This window comes from Tauraco erythrolophus, chromosome 12, assembly GCF_009769465.1.
Source record: "Tauraco erythrolophus isolate bTauEry1 chromosome 12, bTauEry1.pri, whole genome shotgun sequence".
In the NCBI taxonomy this organism is placed as follows: domain Eukaryota; kingdom Metazoa; phylum Chordata; class Aves; order Musophagiformes; family Musophagidae; genus Tauraco; species Tauraco erythrolophus.
Genome location: NC_141476.1, coordinates 10,316,091 through 10,328,840, shown reverse-complemented (window position 1 = coordinate 10,328,840; position 12,750 = coordinate 10,316,091). Strand labels below are relative to the sequence as shown.

General features: G+C 39.1%; 1 protein-coding gene across 5 annotated transcripts in view; it reads left to right on the top strand.

The window, feature by feature from the left end:
• PXK (PX domain containing serine/threonine kinase like) overlaps positions 1-12,750 on the top strand; it is a 37,578-nt gene that overhangs the window by 17,024 nt on the left and 7,804 nt on the right. For 2 of the 5 annotated variants that reach the window (XM_086618992.1, XM_086618995.1), the window contains exons 5-17: positions 1,383-1,460; positions 1,631-1,704; positions 2,606-2,680; positions 3,919-4,023; positions 4,185-4,286; positions 4,946-5,107; positions 6,443-6,560; positions 7,012-7,090; positions 9,316-9,364; positions 10,123-10,200; positions 10,623-10,709; positions 11,316-11,385; positions 12,339-12,401. In XM_086618992.1, the coding sequence (XP_086475118.1) occupies positions 1,383-1,460; positions 1,631-1,704; positions 2,606-2,680; positions 3,919-4,023; positions 4,185-4,286; positions 4,946-5,107; positions 6,443-6,560; positions 7,012-7,090; positions 9,316-9,364; positions 10,123-10,200; positions 10,623-10,709; positions 11,316-11,385; positions 12,339-12,401 (1,140 nt within the window). Of the gene's footprint in view, positions 1-1,382; positions 1,461-1,630; positions 1,705-2,605; positions 2,681-3,918; positions 4,024-4,184; positions 4,287-4,945; positions 5,108-6,442; positions 6,561-7,011; positions 7,091-9,315; positions 9,365-10,122; positions 10,201-10,622; positions 10,710-11,315; positions 11,386-12,338; positions 12,402-12,750 lie in introns of those variants that run through there. The other 3 variants (XM_086618994.1, XM_086618997.1, XM_086618996.1) reach the window with 3 other exon arrangements.

The following is a 12,750-nucleotide window of genomic DNA, read 5'->3' as shown; positions in this document are numbered from 1 at the left end:
CCCCCAAATACTGGAAAATTGCTGCACCCCTTAGAATGATATCCCAGTGATCACTTCTCTTCATTATTAAATGTTTCTTCTTTGAATTTGTCTGACTTCAGCTTCAGCCATTGGAAGTTGTCAAATATTTGTCCTACCGACTGAGAAAAAACTTCCCCTTAGTGGTGAGACCCACTCCACAGGTTTAGTTCACAGGCAAACTGACTCTGCGAAATGCAAAACTTGTTTTCATAAAAGCGGAGCCTGCTGAAGCAGGAACTTACTGCTTCCTTTTCGCTGTCTTTTTGCTCTCCCTTTTTGTAACATTCTTGTGTCTTCAGCTTCAAAGCGCAAAGAACATTACCCGGATGTTTATGATAAGCTGTGGAGAAGTTGTAAATTATTAGTAACATTTTAAGGATGCAGTTTGTCTGGCTAATGCTGAACAAGCAATTTAAATCCTCGAGGAGACACTGTGACTTCTGCGTTAATTTTGAGCGCTTTATCAAGATTGTGTTTTTCAGCAAGTTGCTGGGAAGTTAGTAATCAAGTCATTGTCTATGGCCTTTGGAGACACCATCAGTTTGTCATTTCATCAATACTGGAGCAGTGAGTTGATACTTATTGTACTGTTCTCTCTCTTTTTCATAGGCTATTTTTGGAGAGAGAAGATACAATGCAGAAAGATCAGTGCACCCTTACCTTTTTGTTGTGTTTCTATGCCAAGATAAGCCATGTTAGAGAAAACTCCTTGTTGGCTTGATTCCCTTTCTCCCCCTGCTGTCATCACTTCTCACTGAGATTTCCCCTCAAATTGCTTCATGAATAAACCAGTTGCGTTCACAGCTGTGGGAGAATTCGGCAACCAGAAGGATGACCTCCCCCCCAGCCCTGAAGTGTGTGTGTTAGATCATGGTAACTTGCAAAATACCTTTGCCTGCACAGAAGAGGACAGAATAACACATACTGAAACAGAACTGAATACTTTACATGTACTAATGGCAAGGTAGATGCACATTAGAGAGATGTAAAAATTAGAACTTTTACAGGTATAGCAGAAACATTTCATGATCTAATGTAGTGTGGGAAATCTTTGCTGTGAGCGTTGCATTTGGACTTGGAAATGTAGATCTAGTACAAATAGAATGCAAGCTCAGTAAGCTAAGTTTTTTGAAGGCAGTGCGTTCTCTGTTTGCTCCGTGGATTTGAGTTCTCAGGTTAAAAATGCAAACGCCCTTTAACTGTGTTTTTATCTGATTTCCTTTTAAAGTGATTTTGCTGACTTTCAGTCTCAATTCCTGCAGGCTTCCTTCTAGCAGTGAACCTTACCTTACATACGCATAATCATCTTTAATAGTCTCTTAAAAACTGGTTTGTTTTTTTTTTTCTTTTCCTCCCCCCAGAAATTGCCTTACAGCATGTTTCAATGTTCTTCCGATCAGAGCCAAAGTGGGAAGTGGTAGAACCATTAAAAGATATAGGTAAGGAGAATATGTATGCCTGAAAACTGGTCTGATTTTTTTTTTTCCCCAGCTATACAAGTTGTCCTAAGATTATGATAACTATCTTTGCTTACAGACCTTGTCTTGCCTGTAAGCTGTGTGATTTAGTAGTGTTTTAATTAAAGCTGTTGATGACTCTTCTTTTGTAGGTTGGCGAATACGTAAGAAATATTTCTTAATGAAGATTAAGAATCAACCAAAGGAACGGCTAATGTTAAGCTGGGTAAATATACTTTCATCTCATACTCAAATCTTTCTTAATGAACCTGGCTTATTTCTTTTATATTGACTACCATGCTTGAGTGAGAGAGAGATGGACTTACGAGCTCAGACTTCGAAAGAGCCTTGAAAGCCCATAGGTGGATGTGTGGTGTGGGAACTGCTTGTGTTTCTTTCCTCTGGTGGCAAATCCAGTTCTCAAGTTTCTGTGTCTGGTCATTTGTTCCCATTCCTGCACCTCTATTTCTTCAGTTGTAATGATGTAGCTGTTGACCATAGTATAAATTTACTCACTAAAAATAACAAGGTGATCCTTTTTAAAGTGGTGAGTTTCCTTACTCAGATCTTTAGTTTTAGCAACAAACTATTAGGTGAGAGAGGCATGAATTGCTCCTTTGAGGTAGACATGTATTGACACCGAGTAGTTTGTTGTTACTAAACATTTGCTTTGTGTTCCTGTGCTGAAATGTGCTGCACTCTTAATTATATCAGCATAGCTGTTTGTGAGACTTCACTGGAAAGCGGATATCACTAAAGCATGCAGTAGGAGGGAAGTTTTTTTTTGCTGGGGAGGAAGAAGGTGGGTTTTTAAGCCTTATCAGTTCACAATGCACATAATCCCCAAGTTTGGAGTTGGCAGAGTTCATTCAGTGGTAGTAATGCCTGTCAGATACGGGGGAAGAAGGAGGCTATGATACTTATTTACTGTCAGACACTTTGTATTGTGAAACCATGGCCTTATTCAGCCTCTTCGAGTTTCATTCTGTAGGTATGATTTCCTTGCTTGCTCTTCAAAATACGCATTCAAGCAGCTGTATTAATTTGTGAGAGCAGAGTATGGATCACATTTTCTTTATGGAATGTAACATCTATTATGATGCCATTCTTTTCCTATTTATTTCCAGGCTGATCTTGGCCCTGATAAATACTTGTCTGACAAAGACTTACAGTATGCTGTGAAACTTCTTTCCTCCTGTTCTGTGAGTATTACTTGAAGACTTTTAAACTGTGCCTGCACAAAAGTGCTTGTCAAAGACTGATCTTGCAAAACCACATGTAGCCTAGTAGACGTAGTTTGTAATTTTAGAGTTGCTTTCATTTAAAGGGATGCGAACCTTTTAATTACATTTCCCACACAATATGAGGTAACATGTTCTCAGCACAAATAATAATCCCGGAAGATTATTACAGAGGATTCAGAGTTGTGGTTAATTGTATTTTTTTTCTTCTTGGGCAGTAGTGTGAGATCATGAGCTTTTATTTCAGCTCATCACTTTTAGGCTGTCTAGGTGTAATTGCTAACCCGTGTGCTGGAGATGTTCTCAGGCAGCAGTGGATAAAGCAGTGCAATAAGTATCCTTATTTTTTCAGTTCTTTGAATTTAAGACAGGAATATCTTAGTAGAAGCACGATGGAGGCTGTACAATTTAAGCTCCTATGCAATGCCATGTTATAAATCCAGTAGGCACCTCTGTCTGAAAAACTGGCATTTGACACCAAAAGGAGTTTCCCTTTAAGGATGTTAAGCATGTGAGAGACTGGCTGAAGAGGGTGATATTTAAACTGGTAAACCTCTGTGCAGTTTTGGAATTCAGCAGATGCACACAACAGAAGAGGCTGAGAGGCTGAAAACCAGGCTTTTCAACCCCCAAACCAGACTGAAACTGATGTATTAAAGTAGGACGTGAGCAAGGGGTCTTTTGCTAACTTGTAATTTCAATTAAAGTATGTGTTGCTTCTGTAATTTATTTCCAACTGTGTTGTCTCATTTGGTTTCACAAAGTTGCAGGAAGTCGTTATAATAATTTCTGAAGACATAAAACCATTATGACAGCTATTAATGCCGAGTTTCCTTATGTGTCATAGTCGTATAAAACCATGAATGAATTTATTAGCTTAGCATGACTTAAACCTGCAGTAAAGCTGCTCATGTATAAGTATTAATGGGGCTGGATTCTTTGTTTATCTAAACTGCCAGTCTGTTTTGTTAAAAAAAGATTTTTATTATTTATGTGGAAATTAAACAATGTCCTTGTGAAATTTTCTTTGCATTTACTCCAGGTTAAGACTGAGTAACTTGAACAAATGTCACTGACATAATCCAGTTTATTACTTTAAACATACAATTCAGGCAGATCTTTTCTTACTTGTGAATCAAGAAAAAATGAATTACAGAATCTGTCATCTAAAACTTACCTACAGTTTCTTCTCTTGGTAGCATCCCTATATTTACAAAATTACTTTTGCCACTGCCAATGAATCTTCAGCGCTGGTTATTAGACCATTCAGTGAAAAAGGGACGCTAAAGGACCTTATTTATAAGGTAATGTCTCCCTCCTGCTGCCCCCAACACAAATGGTAGAATATTTGCTGGAATGACTTTAGTATATCTTTTTAAAACTGTTTACCATCTATTGCTAAGCAAACAAAGACAATGACTGGCTTTTTGGGGCATGATATTTGATATATGTGTTTCTTTTAAAGGCAAAGCCAAAAGACCCGTTCCTGAAGAAGTATTGCAATCCTAAAAAAATTCAAGGTCTTGAACTTCAGCAAATAAAAACATATGGAAGGCAAATATTAGAGGTATTTTTCTTTTTGTTTTATGTTTTTTCTGTTGGTTTTGTTCTGTTTTGGGTTTGTTGGTTTGGTTTTTTTAGGCCAACTGGTTTAACTATAAAAAGTAGACAAACTTTTGAGCACACAGCTTTGTTTCGGCAGCAAACTTCAAAGCTAAATGTAAATTGAGATTAGCTGCTGGGAGTTCAATTTAGATACATATGTGTGAGGCCATCTCTGACCAAAACAAAAAAGGCAGTTGATATTTGTGGAGCTGAAGTGGGAGAGAGCTGATTAATGTAGTTTTTTTCCTTGCAGGAAAAGGGAAAGAAGTAATTTAGAGCCTGCAGAACATGTGCCATAAATTCATTGTCATTAATGTGTTTTTAAAATTGTTATTCAAACTGAAATATTGAGTAGAATTGTGAATTTTAGTTTCCAGATCTCTTTGGGAGGTGTCTCTAAGTCTACTGCGAGGATTGGCATCGAATGTTTGTTTTGTGACAAATGTTACCAGTGAAATGGAAATGAATAGTCGTCCAAAGATGGTGTAGATAGAAGATTGAGTTTAGCAAGCATTCCAAATAGGGGCCTCATTTATTATGTATCTGCGTTAGTATTGGAGCATTTAAGATCTTGAGGTCATCAGAGCATCTTGTGACAGGAGGTCTTGGATTTTTTTTCAGGTATTAAAATTCTTGCATGAGAAAGGATTTCCTTATGGCCATCTTCACTCTGCCAATGTGATGTTGGACGGGGACACTTGCAAGTTACTGGATCTAGAAAATTCCTTGTTGGGACTTCCATCATTTTATCGATCATACTTTTCACAGTTTCGGAAAATTAATGTAAGATTCAGACAATTAATTCAGCTGGCTCTTATACATCCCTTTATCCTCAACTTCTGTTTGTGGAGAACTGACTAGAACGAAAAAAAACCTCTCTCAACCCCCTTTCTTTAATCTGGGCTTTTCTCCATCAAATCCCTTTTCTGCTTCCTCCAAATCACTGTGTGGCTGCACAGAGGTTTTGTTGCAGCACACTGGAGTAAGGCTGAGGCCAAAGGTAAGCAGGTAGAAGGGGAGTGCAGGTGAATGTTTTTGTAACAGCAGTGCTGGCACAAATAGAGGTAAACTGCAGTTGTTTTAAGATCTCTTTCCACGCTGGTATTGTATTTCATAGGAATGTACATATTGTCTACCACACTCTTTCACTTGTATGTCTGTACAATGAGCACAGCTTACTACTTGGTCTGAGCTGGGAATAGTAATCAGCCTTGTCTTTGGTGGGTACTGTGAAAATTGATTAGATGCTTGCAGATGTCTAGCTATTAAAAGCTGGTTTTTATTTGTTTGAAGGGTCTCTCTTAACTGCAGGCTTGCAAAGCAAAATAGTGTCTTCCTACAAAAATATGAAAACAAATTTGCCCTGTTGCAGCAATACAGTCTTTTAGCCAGCATCTTGCCCTGCCTTTAAGTGCTTATTGTAATAAGTTCCGTACGGCATCACGAGACAGCTGCTTGCTGACCTTGCTAAACAAGTTCTACTGTGTTGTCAAAGAAACGATCAAAAGTTCATGGTTAGTCCAAATCTGTTGGTGCCATCAAAGCTCTAAGCCTTTTCCCGTAAGAGGAGCCATTTCTGTTTAAACATTATTTTAAAATCTTGGAAGTATGCTGTCTGGGAGCTTAGCATGTATGTACAGCTTGTACAAACCTAAGGAGGAGTGGGAGAGACTCTCCTAGGTTGGTTTGGTATGCATTTTTGCTGTCTTTTTATCTACCTCTCTGTAAAGTGGCAGCTGGTTGTATTACGAATCTCATTCTTCACTGTTTCCCTTAGCTAGGAAAATATGCTTGGTTGTGGTTTATATCAATGTATAGCTCTCTAAACTTCTGTGTTTGAAAAGAGTTTACTAATTTATGCGTTTTTACAGAACATGACTATGCTGCTATCCCATTTGTATCATCATGTACTGAAAGACAGCAGTAGGTTCTTTAGCTTGAGGCGTGAAGATGTCGTTTAGGCTAAATTTACGCAAGGGAATGGTTGTGGTTACGAACTGTCTTAATGGCTCCTCTTTTCTATCTTCAAATGTAAGACCACTCTTTAATGGTTACAAACCAGTTGTAAAACTCATTAATTCTGGCAAGTTGTGTTTTTATTTTTTTTTTCCTCCACAGACTTTAGAAGGTGTTGATGTGCATTGCTTTGGACACTTACTGTATGAAATGACATATGGAAGACCCCCAGATACGATCCCAGTAGACAGCTTTCCTCCTGCACCATCAGTGTTTGTTGGTTAGTATAAAATGGAGAAAACGTCAGTCTCAACTTCCTGAGTACTCTTACCTTTTACCTAAGCTGAGGTGCTGTGAAAGAACAGCCTAAGATCTTTGCAGCCTATGACCGGAAAGAATTAGTTAGTAATTTGTAAAAATAGAAAATGTGTTCTTCCTGAAATATATGTAGCATATAAATATTTTTTTTTTCTTTTTTTTAACTGAGTGATAAAGCAGTGTGTAATAAGTAACTAGATGTCTGGATCGCTTCGCCTCATGTCTAACATTCTTGAAAAGTTTGTATGTGTAATAGTAACACTGTAATAAAAAACACATGCTGCAGAGCTTCATCACTGCTTAGTTGATGCAATACTTAAGGGAACATCACACAGCAGTGCCAGACGTTCATTCTAAATCATTTGCTATCCTGCCGTGCAAAAATGTGTTCGTTCTTACTCTTTCTTTGGTAGTGTCTGTGTTGGAATCCATTCTGACCTGTGAAGCTATGAAGAATGGCATGCCAACTGTTTCACGGCTCTTACAGATGCCGTAAGTCTTGTTTTACTTGTTTTATATGCATAGCCATGTTTTTAATTATATTAGGAGGAAGAACCTTTTTGCTCTTGTTCCTTTTTGGAAAGATTTGCTTCTCGTTCTAAGGGATGTACAGTGTATGCCAAATGAAGCTTTAAAATTGATGGACTTTGTGGAACCATCCTTTGTGAAAATCATAGATGCTCATTTAACATTTCATTGTTTATTGGTGTGTTGAACCTGTTATGGATGCATTTTATTTAGCACGGCGCTATGGTTTAAATTGATCCAGCTATTAAAGTAGTGCAAGCATGATTAAGATCATGTACAAGTTGTTTTAAAGCACTTAGAATAAGTAGTCTTTTGTACGTCCCCTTCAGACTACTTCAGTAGATTTTGCTATCAGTGTACGTATGACTAGCAAAATGGATCTCTTGCTTTGCTCTGCAGTGACTGGGTCTGGGTGTGAAATGTGTAGAAGTTCTGACTGGTTTCTTGTAGGGCTGGCTTGAGGGATTCTCTGAAGCATAGACAGAATAAATTTCCTTACAGACTATCCTCCCAGTGATGCAGTGAGGTGATAAGGGCAGGTATAGGGCAAGACTAGGATGCAGAAGGGGAGCAATGTCAGTGCAAGACTGAGCTGGAGATCGTACCTGTCTGCAGTGCTGCCTTTCGTGCAACTAGGAGACAGTATTACCTGGGAGATTGTCTGCTGTCAATGTGCTGCAACATGTCACCAGCACACTGAGCATAGAACCACAGTTCCTGGTTGGGGCCTTCCTTTATTTTTTTCTTAATACGAAGTGCCAGAGCCACGACCTTATAAATGACAGATTGCCCATGCCTAAATCTGAGTCTGACATCACTGTATACAGATTGCAGTACATTTAGAGCATGCTCCCAAGATTTGTATTTCCTGGTTGGGAAAAGACACTTCAGGCTTGTCTCAGCCTTCAATTCCTTCTACTCCTCTCCTCCTCTGCTCTTAAAGGAGGTGGGAGGTAGAGAGCAGAATGTGAGCAGGGGAGAAACACTGTCAGAAAGCTCTGAATACAGGAATATGTAGATGTTAAAAGATGTTGAACAAACAATCCATGCCCAGCTCTATCTGATATGTAGGGTATTACGCTACATTCCCTTCATACTAATACTCTTCACTACTGTTCTACGTAGATGTGCAATGCAAAATTAATGTAATTTAAATCTTTACCAACTTTTAATTTTTATTATAACCATACAAACTATGAGTTTGCTTAATTTTACAAGGACATGTAATCAGGAAGGGTCAGAAAAATGCCCTGTAAACGAAAGTGTAGGCTTTAGGTTTAGTAGGTTTTTTAGAAGCCCTTTAAAATTTGATTTGTATCTGAAATTTTCATGGAATACAGTTCTTATAAGTTTGATTCTAGACTTGAATTTGTTTTCTCTAGTATAGGCCTGTGATAATTTTCCAACAGCAACAAAAAAATCTCTGAAATCTTCATCTTGGACCCAAGCTTGAGATTTCTTTCTGGGACAGTTTTCTAGTATGTTCTCCAGAACAAAGTATCTTGAAATGGACTAACCAGTTTATTTTCAGGCTACCATTGCCCTCTAGTGTCTTTGCTTTGTATGGAAAGGGATTAATCATTTATACTGTTGCTGCTGATACCGTAGATGGGAGAGCAAAAATATTAGAATATTTGCTTTAGTTGCATTTGCCAGAGTACAGACAAGAATGCAAGTATTTTCTAATGTTAAGTTCACTGAAATGATCTTTCACGTGGTGCTTGTTAATGCTAAAACAACAATTATGTGAAGAGAATTTTCTTAAAAAGAGCAATGATTTTGTTTAGGTGAAATTTAAAATAAAGTCCCTGGTAATCTTTTGTCATTAAAGAATCCATATACTTTTAAGGAAAAGGCATTCTTGCTTTGGGGAAACCCTTCTCTGCCTTTGGTAATTGTACCTGTTCTGTCAGCTTTCAAAATCCTTCACACAGTCTTGCTAGCTCTGCCACCAGTAGTGGCTACTTTCTGAGGGTTAGATGCTGCTAAATTTATGACAGTGCTTGGAAAATAAAAAGCGGTACATAAAAACCTGTGGGGGAAAAAAAACAAGCAGTGGCCTAGGGATGAGGATAGAGAAGGAAAAGAAGAGGTTAAGCAAACAGGACCAGTGGTATTTTCGCTGGGGTTCTGCCTGTCTCTTGGGAATAATATCCCTTTTTTTTTTTTCTTTTTTCATCCACACACAGATTATTCAGTGACGTCCTGCTAACAAACTCTGAGAAACCACAGTTTAAGGTAGAGTTGAACACTAATTTGTTGCTGTTTGTGTAAGTGCCACCCTTTGGGTAAGCGATGCATTAATTGACAAATAGGGTAGAGGAGAGCTGGCTGTATCGCCATGGCCATCAGTATTTGGGTTCCTTTGGTGACTTGTACGCAAGAACGTTATATCACCCCTTAGAAGGGGGACACAGTGTGATCCGTGAGTGTTGGAGCGTTATTCCCGTGCTGGAGCTAGTTTGCATGACTGATGATGGTGCTCTAGCTGAGCGGAGGCTGCGAAGTAATGTGGGTCCCTCGCAGTGAGAGGAAACGAATTGCTAAGACCTGTGGAAACTGATTTTGCTGGCTGTCACCAGCAGCACTCTGTTGCCAGCTCCAGCGCTGCAGTGCTGAGACTTTTGGAGAGCCGCATCTACTCCCCTTGGGGCGCTGCCTTAGAGCCCTTCTCCTGGAGGGCACGTGTCTTGTGTTGTCCGCCTCGTGGAGCTCTGGGAATGTGACCGGAGTATCAAAACAGTTAGCTGTCCCTGCCATTAGAGCATCCTTTCCATTATTCAGTGTTTCTTTGTCCCTGCTGTTAGATCTGTAGCTGGGTTTGGAGTGGAAAACATAAATCTAGAGTCTCCTTTTCTCCTTCACTGAGGGAATAGTGTCAGAACTTGGGGCTTTAGGTGGGTAACATCATCAGATGAATGGTGAGTTTTGAACAATGAAGCTATGTTTTCCTTTGTCACGTTTTGCACTATGATTTTTTCCATGTTCTGCCTTAGATTCCTACTAAGCTAAAAGAGGCATTGAAAACCTCCAAGGAATGCATAGAAAAGCGATTAACAGAAGAACAGAAATTGGTAACGTTGGCATTTCTTTATTGTATTTCCTACAGATGTTCTGTTTCCTCTTACCACTTTTACATGGGGAAAGTGAGTTTTTACTCACTCAAGGTGAGCAATAAGGGCTTTCATCAACAAATTTGCTTTCCCAAAAATGCAGCGTGAGGAGCTGTAGAACAGTTGTTGACTGTATGATATTTCACTGTTTTAAGTGGTGCAGATTCGCAGGCAGTGGCTCCTAAGTTAAAGTATCATTTTAACTGCAGTATGAGGCTTCATCCTCTACCAGGAACAGTAAAGATAAACACTAAAAATGAAAAAATAAAACAAAACATATAAAGTGACTACAGTGTGTTTTCTTGCACCCCAAACATATGCCTTGTCTGAAAACATTTAAGATCTTGACATGGTCTTTTTCTGTTTCCCTCTTCATTTTGAAGATTCACCAGCACAGAAGGCTGACAAGAGCTCAATCTCATCATGGCTCTGAAGAAGAAAAAAAGAAAAGGAAGATCTTAGCACGAAAAGTAAGCAATCTTTAAAAAGATTTCTCACACAGAAAAAGATCTGTATCTTTTTTAATTTTTAGCATGCACAACCACAGGTACGCAAGTCTATTCTGTCCTGTGTTTTTCTGGACAGATTGTTTTCACTTTTGTAGCTAAGCAATACACTTCCTAAGAAGTTTAAGTTACAATGGTAGCTGATTTGCATATTGATTTAACCTGGTTGAGGTTGCGGTATAAAAACAGGCTTAGTTAACACCTCATACACAGATGAGCCTGTGCTGCTTCCTGCTGCACTGTGAGGGTATTGGAGCCTTTTTCAGTCTGCTCCTGCAGTGTACCATCTCTGTTTCTATTCCTTTTCAAGGGTCAGTTTTCTGCCTTGCCCTTGTGGTCAGAGGACGCTGGAGTTGCCCTCCTTGCCTGCCTGGAGATATTCGAGCGTAGAACAGCCGTGCTGCTCTTACCATGGCAGCACTTTGGGTGTGGGAAGAGGGATGTTGGGCATTGATAAACTTTGTGTGATACAGTGGATGGTTGTTACAGATCTGTGTTGTCAGTTCAGTCCTTATCATGGAAAGCGTTTATTCATTTCTGTCTTCTGTTTCTTCTGCTCTATTTTTAAAGAAGTCAAAACGCTCTGCCTATGAAAGTGGGGAAGAACACTCAGCCAAATACAGCAACTCAAATAACTCAGGTAACTACAGATTGAAGAGCTTGCTTCTACATAGCTATGTCAATGTTTTTGTTGTTGCTCTCATTTCCTGGCTTAAAAGATCCAGGGTCACCATCAGTTCACACATTAATATTGGACTGCCAGAGCCTGATACCACTGTTTTGAGTATTTAATAAATATTTAATATAGTATTTAATCAAGGGCTGAAAAATATTGTGTTAGATTTTCAGCTACCTAATATAAAGCAATGGGTCATCTCTTCTGTGCCCCCTTCCTCCAGAAAAAATCAGTCTCTTCATTCTGTTTGACATTTGAGTGCAATAATAATAACATCTATTATTTGGGCCATTTAATAATGCATCCTTCAGGGAGAAACTCTGTGCTGGTGTGTATTCTGTAGTAACGTGTTAAGATGAATGAGGAAATTATTTAATTGCTACTTCAGTGCCAAATTCTAAAACAACAGAGCCTTTGACAGGTCTTCATTTAGTTAGAAGGAATGGTTGGTACTAGGGTTGACTTGCCTGGCTAAAATGTGTCCAAAAGCAGCCTATTGTGGAATAGTCAGATATCAGAGTAACTTGAGGAGTACAGCAACTGACTGAAAATCATCTCTTAGAAGGAGAAATGGGGTGCCATCCACGCAGTGGCACAACTCTTAAGGAGAACAGAATTTGGACACTGAAATCCAGCACCCTAAGCAACAGAAAAGAAGCGTTTCCCATTGAGGAGTACTGTTGAGTGTGCTTCTTAAGTGTTTGGACCTCCTCTGATACTGTGTACTGTTAAGTGTCTCTGTTAAGATCTGGTCTGAGTGACACTGTTCATATGAATGGGAATCTTTCCCAAGATTTCAGTGGAAGCAGGACTGGATCTTCAGTCAATAAAGTTGGCCTGTTTCCACCAATCTGTCTTGTCTGACTGTGTTGAATTTTAATGTCACACTTTAGTTACTAGACTGTTGTTTTATTTAGCAGGCTCTGGGGCGAGTTCCCCATTAACATCTCCATCATCCCCCACTCCACCCTCTACAGCAGGTAAGTTCAAGAATCATTACAGTGTTTGTCTTTGTTTTTTATTCCCTTTTCCCCCCCCAACTGTGGGTATTTTTCCCAAGGATGGTTAAGGAACAGTGGTTTTCAAGGATGGAACACAGAGATAACGTTTATCTTGTGTCAGCCTGAGTGTGGGCTTTTGCTCTCTTTGGAGGGCCACAGAGAACCTTTTAATACTGTTGTTTTTCATTAATAACCTTTCTTGAGATATACACGATATGATTTACACATAGAGCATAAGTGCTTGCTTTAAAGTCTCTATTACTCTAGTCCTACCGACATTGCTACTTCCCAGACATTTTCTGGCCCTCATGTTGCAGTATGCGTTTCT